Genomic DNA, 6,574 nt, shown 5'->3' on the forward strand with positions numbered 1-6,574 from the left:
CAACTAGAGGAGGGGGGCTGATGCGGCGTAAAGATATCACGCTGAACATGAGGGAGAGAATCAGATCTGGTCCTCAAGTTTGAATGCGATTGTAATAAAGCCGTCTGTGATGACTTGCTTGTATATAGGAGATCACTTCTCGTTTTGTACCCTAGGAAAGTAGGACGCTATCGGGCTCGATGACTTGTAAACGGGGACCAGCTCCTTTGCAGGTTGGCTAAGTCAGGTTAGTCTCCGAGCCAATTGAGCTTTTAGTTGAACGTGGGTTCGGGACTGGGATGAATCAACACAACGATTATAAGGTTCCAACGGCGCGGTCGTCCGAGTACCTTAGTGGAGTTTAAAACTGCAGTTGACAGTGTCGCTGAACGTCAATATTCACAGGATTAACGCTACTTTACGCCTAGATCATTGGTATGAGAGAATCACAACACCGAGTACCGAGGCGCAGTGCCCCGTGACTTCAGCAACCAGCGAATATTTACGCCTTGAAATAGCCCCTCCAAAGGGTTTCAAATATTCTGGCCGGATCGTATTCCTCAGAAACCATTCTCAATCGCTCATGGTTCTCAGATCCATATCCCCCGTAAACGTCTTGATGCCGACCCGCGTAGTTCATGTAGATGTACTTTGCCGCAAGACCTCTCTCTTCTGCAAGAGCACCAATTTTCTCAATCAGCTCTGCGACGCTGCTTTCTACGAGGCTGTCCAGTTTGGAAGTCTCCCAATGCGTAACCACCTGGATATGAACGAGCGGGCCTTCTTCAGGTCTTAGTCCAAGCGCATTGCCGCCGTTCTTCTGCATCGCCTCGATGATATTTGTCGATATGGGCTGGTACACGAACAGAGGTGATAATGTTGTGTTAGTTTTACCGGCGGCGGCCATCAGCTCTTGGGCATGCTCCTGCCATAGCAGGATGATGTCCTGAAGGAATTGGGCTGAGCCCTCTTTGAGGTAAACCGAGGTGCCCGACCATGACTTGCGCATCCCGTAGGGTTCTGAGAGGTTGATCGTATGAGTGGAAACATTAGCAACCAGCGTCGTTGATGAAACAGCGCCGGGAACGGCGATCGCGTTAGCAAAGACGGGCGGCACGTCCTCTGCCGTCACTGGAGGTATGGCATGATACATGTAGTTCGCAATGATCTCGCCATATCCTGGAAAGTTCGCAATCACGAAGAATGTGTGCGCATCGTGATCTGATGGTAGTCCGTCGACAGCCAGGTCCACAAAGGCCGGTACGAGATCCGCACTTGAAGAAAGAGTATATATGGGGCTGTAAAGCCATACATCTCCCTGCTCAAAGGCGACGAGGTCAAATTGGGTCACGACGCCGAAATTGGAGCCTCCACCCCCGCGAAGCGCCCAGTATAGGTCCGGATTCTCAGACGTCGACGCGTTGACAATCCTGCCAGATGCCAGAACGATCTCAAAATTGCGCACATTGTCGCAAGCCCATCCATATTTCCCCGAGAAGAAAGAGATACCGCCTCCAAGTATGAGCCCGCTGACACCAACTTCGTTCACCCTGCCCCCGACGACGGCGAGACCAAGTGGATCAAGTACTTGTGACACATTATACCAGCGGTTTCCAGGACCGATGGACACTGTTTTTCGGTCATCTGACACAGCGACCTGGTTCAGACGTGCGAGGTCGATGGTGACACCGTCTTCGATATTCGAGCCTCCTGCGAATGCCGTGTGGCCACCGCTCTTGACTGTGAACTGTATCTCGAGAGAAGCGAGGGTTTTGATAATGTCGGAGACCTCTTCTGCGCTTTCGGGCGTTATGAAGCAAGCTGGATGAATCTCGGCTTGTGGTGCCGACCAGTAATTGTTCGACATGGCATACTGCGTCGAGTTGGGATATGACACTTTGCCTGGTAGCTTATTGGCGAGAGCGCTGCACTGAGTTGCATCAGCTTGTTGATCCGAGACTCAGGGTCATTTGGGACTGAGGCATACTGCGTCGTCAAATCTCAGAGTAAGTAATTCTGCCATTACGCTTTGCTGCAGTGCAGCCACGGATGCCAGTTTGACGAATGAAGTTCTCATCTTGGCTAATACCTGAATACAACCCCCAGGAGGGATAAGTGTACGGATAGGTGCAGACGTTCCAAAACGGTGTATTATCCCTGCGCAGTCAAACTTGAGAGTCTCTCACTTTCATGGGGTAGTACTTTACCTTTATGTTTTATTGGAAAGAAAAGTCGTTGTATTCAAGGTTACATGCGCAAACAAGCTTTTGGTCGACAAACATTCCAAAGCCCTCCGCCAAGCACGCAAGCGAAGAAAGGACGTCAACGGCTCCGCATACTTAACGGTGATTGGCGTGGGCATTGAAGCTTAACACAGCTCACCTGCGACCAAGGTAGCGGTCAATGAGACTAACGACTTAAGGCTGGTGCTGATGGTTCCGGCCGGGGTCACATTCGCGTGGCGCGGGTTAGAGTAGCTCCGGCATGCGCCTCTGCCGGGGTCGATGGTCGGTTCCCAGGGGTTTGCCAAGGAGCAAGTATGAAGAATCGTATCATAACTGGCTGCTAAAGCTCTAGAGCATTCATCTCGGACAGATCTCATCCGGCGCAAATAAGTGCGTCATTATATGATGTGAGCAACAGTTGATTACGTGGATTCAGAACACGTGCTGCGCCGTCGATCCATATCGTCAACCATCATTCAACAGGACATGCTTTAAATGAGGGAAACAGTCATCATTACATGCAATCTTTCTTCCAGGCAAGCCTGAAAAGGCGTGTATTGATTCAGGTGCTAGCTGAGCACTATACTATTTTATTCGAACTGTATTTTCGTACTTGTGACTCCCATGGAATCTTTTCTTCGATAACAAGGTACTTGGAAATGAGAGCACCTTTGCCAAGAATCTTTGAAAACATGGGTGTTGGTCGTTGGTGCCGTTGGACAACTTCGTGAGTTCGATGATTGTTCTCATTTCTTTCCGGCTCTCCGATGTATCATATCGGTTGGTCTTGGTCGACGGTTCGCGCTCTCATTGCTAAGCAATCAAAGGCAGGAAGCAAATTAACTACATATAACCAACAAACGAAAGTTTGAACACGCTGACAAGACAAACACATAAGTATTAACCATGAGAGGAATAAAATAATTACATCTATCGGATCATTGCGACCTTTATCTTCGATTTTCGCTTGAATTTCCGGTATCTTCAAGCGCGCTGTGTTGGACACACCGATCTTCGAAGGAGTCCTTCATGCCACAAAAGATTGATGGATAACAACTTGCGCTTCAAAACTCAATCCTGCTCTGTATTTGATGTGCAATTCCAACGATTCTTAAATATCGTTGAAGGAGTTTAAGCGTTGAATGAACCTGAGGTGAGTCTTTTGTTTCTTTTTTTTTTTTTTTTTTTTTTTCATGACCGGGTATTCCATGTCAACTTGAGGACTGCAGAGAGACGAATTTAGAATGCGAAGAGGTGAACCAGCGGCGAATCCAACTAGGCCACAATGACCAAATGGGCCACTCCATCATGAGATGAGACTCTATGAGATAGCCTGGGCGAAGCATTTTTAGATTTCACGATAAGAATAATTCCTCTGTGTTAAGAGACCTCGGGCTTTGAAGAGATAGCGGTAGCTCAGTTGTTTGGATGTAGTAAGCATCTTCTAGCATCACGTCGTCAGATAAGGTGTACAAGTCGGAAAAGGAGTATGTAAACATATAGTTTCGTAGTGGCTGTAGCCGAAGTGTCAAGTGTACTTAGTCAATCATCCTCAATAAAGAAAGAAAGAAAGTGCCTGCATTCTCGCTCTTCTCATTGGCCTTCACATTGTCTCCTTGAACATCGCTTAGACGCACCAGTAATTTTAGTCTTGAAACGACCCCGCGGTCTGTCAGGTCGTTTAAATCAGACGACAGCGGGTCCCCGCTGTGCGACATTGATGGGATGCCGCTTGCTTTACCTCAAACTTAAGCATAGAAGATCTTATTGGAGACGCTGATCATAGCACGCGTCTTATTAGGAGAGGAGGTCCCAACAGAAAACCTTTTTACGGGTCAGTGGCTTCTGATCTGGATTTTCAACCAAGTCGCAACTTTAGCACTTTGCGTCATGGCCATTCTGCGGCTTCGTCGCTCGGAGTGTTGATAATTGCCGACGCTAGCAATTGACATTCACCTGGTCGTTTCCAATAGACTTTGAGAAAATCTTAATCCTGCAACCGTGTCACAAATATCATAGGCAACGTAATGATCGAAATTGGGGTTATTTGTATACCGGTGCAAGTAGTGCGATCAAGCCTCTACTGCGCTCTCCAGCTGGCTCATTGAGCCAAGTATGTTCGTTCCTCTAAAGTAGGTAGTATGATACAAAGAAGTGTTCGACACGTGGTGGTCTATGTACAACAACGCCGCTGCTCAACTCCAGTCCACAATTGCTGTGCTCTTGATTTATGCGCGAACGAAGCGCGACTTGGTGGACCAACCCCAGGACTCAATGTCACGCTTGCTCATGGCGGCAACGCTCTCGGCGTAGTCGCTGGTACCGTGGGAGGGGTCGGCATCGGCGGCGGTGCAGGTAGGTCCGGAGTTGTAGGTGCCAAGGGCGCCGTCGACGGAAGAGAACTTTTGCTTCTCCTTGGTGGTGGCGAGCATGTTGGTGGCAGCCTCCTCAGTCCAGCCGTTGATGAAGTCGCCGTGGGAGCACCAGGCAGGGCCGCAGGCAAGCTTGAAGGGCGCGGTGCCGCTCCAGCCGTTGGGCAGAACCTTGCGGAGGTCGTAGCGGATGGAGAAACGAAGCTGGGGCATGGACTTCATACCGGAGGGGCAGCTGCCTCCGCGCTTGGTCTTGTAGGCGGTCTCGAGGGTCTCGGTGTTGACGCACTGAGGGAAGTAGAGAAGCTGCTGGAGATGGGTGCCGCAGGTGGAGGAGGGGAAACCGTTGGCGTCAGTGCTACCACCGCCGCCGTTCTCGCAAGCCCAGGAGGAAAGGGCGTCAGCGGGCATGTCGGCCTCGGTGGTAGCGGTGGCCTTGCCGGCAACCATCTGAAGGTTCTGGGGGATGGCGACCTCAGCCTCAGTCTCGCCGAGATTGTAGTAGGCGCTGAAGCGCGAGAGAGGCATGGGCTCGTAGGTCTTGCCGCCGTCGGTAGTGTAGAGCGGCGTAGGGATCCAGTAGACGGACAAGTCGTTGGGGTTCTCGGCGTTCGTGCAGCCCTTCTGGAGCTCGGCACTGGTCTTGGTGTTGATAGTGACGGCGTCGGAGCCGAAGAAAGAGTGCAAGTGAGACTTGTCGTACTGGCCGGGGTAGACAATGGGATCAATGTTCTTGGTCATGAAGGGGGAGGCAACGTTGACCTGGGTGTAGGCCTGGGCCAAGCCAGCGAGGAGGCCGGTAGCGAAAAGAAGGGAAGACATCCTGTGTCTGTAAAACGAACGAAGTTTAAAAAAAAAAAAAGTGAGTAAAAGGTAGGGAAGTAAGGAGGGAATGCGACAAGGAACCAAACGTTGGAGAGTAAGAGAATGACCAAAGAGGAAACCATCATAAGACGAAAGCCCTTTCAACTTCTTTTAAGTATTCTCAGCTCTCAAGACTGGTCCATGGCCCATTGCTGTGCCTCGTCGTCCAGAAAGGGATACCCGACGTAATCAAGCCCCTTCTAAATTTCCGACCAAGTTTCACGCCATCGCCTTTGGCAGCGGCATGCAGCCGAAAAGGGAACCACGTTCGTGGGGCATCCCGTTTTGTCCAAAGTGAATTAACTTGGCAGAGCCGCACGATGCCTGCGATGGATTAGTCTCCAAATGTTGATTGGACATGGACCACATTCAAGATCACTAGCGCCTGTGCTATTCCATAGTTATCCGCTTTTTCGTCCGATGCAACGATGGGAACAGTCCGGGAGATCAGCCCACTCGCGGACTCTCAGCAAGAATAGCCGAGGGGCTCTTCAATTTTCCACCACGATCTATGGCTTCTAGTGCTCCAGTTGTTCGCATATACCCAAATATCAAGCTTATTGTTTATCTAGATCAAAGTACGGCATCCCACGCTTGAGGATTTTCTTTTGAATGTCATGCCGTCTATTTTCCCACTACCGGTCCTCTACTTGAGATGTTGGAAACCTTATCAGCAACTCCAAGCCCCTGGCTCCTATCAGCAGGGATGGCTTAGTAGAGGCTCAGATTTACAACGTGGTCCACCCACCGGAGATCTCTAATCATGCAGTGAGCAGCAGTCCCGTCAGAACTAGAAAGTCTGCTATTCTCCAGTTGTTCTTAAGATCAGCAACACAAAGGCTAGATCCCCAAATCTGTAATTGTGAGTTGACCACTGGCTGTATCAGAAATATAAACAACCTGACCCGCGTTTGATTTTGATACCATGGAGCCGATGTTGATGAGCTCGGCACTCTCGACAACGTCGGAGATGTATTTTGAGAAAGCGGCGGACGTGACTTCGATGGCGCCCTCCCACAGGCGAAGTCAAGGTTTTTTTTTAATTCGTATGCAGGACTTCACCTGGGAACCCAGTTTACCGAATCCGACGGTTGGCGGAAAAGGGTTTTGCAGATGGGCCATGGTCATTCAGGG

General features: G+C 50.1%; 2 protein-coding genes across 2 annotated transcripts; both read right to left on the reverse strand.

Moving 5' to 3' along the window:
- Nucleotides 1-481: 481 nt before the first annotated feature.
- BDP55DRAFT_613899 (FAD binding domain-containing protein) lies at nt 482-2,197 on the reverse strand (the record flags this gene model as incomplete). Its single annotated transcript, XM_060571233.1, has 2 exons — nt 1,967-2,197; nt 482-1,909 (listed from the first exon to the last, which is right to left on the reverse strand). The coding sequence occupies exons 1-2, from the start codon at nt 2,054-2,056 to the stop codon at nt 482-484; spliced, it is 1,518 nt and encodes a 505-aa protein (XP_060427632.1). The 5' UTR covers nt 2,057-2,197.
- A 2,046-nt stretch (nt 2,198-4,243) lies between these two features.
- On the reverse strand, nt 4,244-5,603 carry BDP55DRAFT_669754 (uncharacterized protein). Its single transcript, XM_060575322.1, has one exon. It carries the CDS (start codon nt 5,396-5,398, stop codon nt 4,433-4,435), a length of 966 nt encoding a protein of 321 aa, XP_060427633.1. The 5' UTR covers nt 5,399-5,603; the 3' UTR covers nt 4,244-4,432.
- Nucleotides 5,604-6,574: the final 971 nt, after the last annotated feature.

Source organism: Colletotrichum godetiae (genome assembly GCF_030913485.1).
Source record: "Colletotrichum godetiae strain CBS 193.32 chromosome Unknown BDP55scaffold_30, whole genome shotgun sequence".
In the NCBI taxonomy this organism is placed as follows: domain Eukaryota; kingdom Fungi; phylum Ascomycota; class Sordariomycetes; order Glomerellales; family Glomerellaceae; genus Colletotrichum; species Colletotrichum godetiae.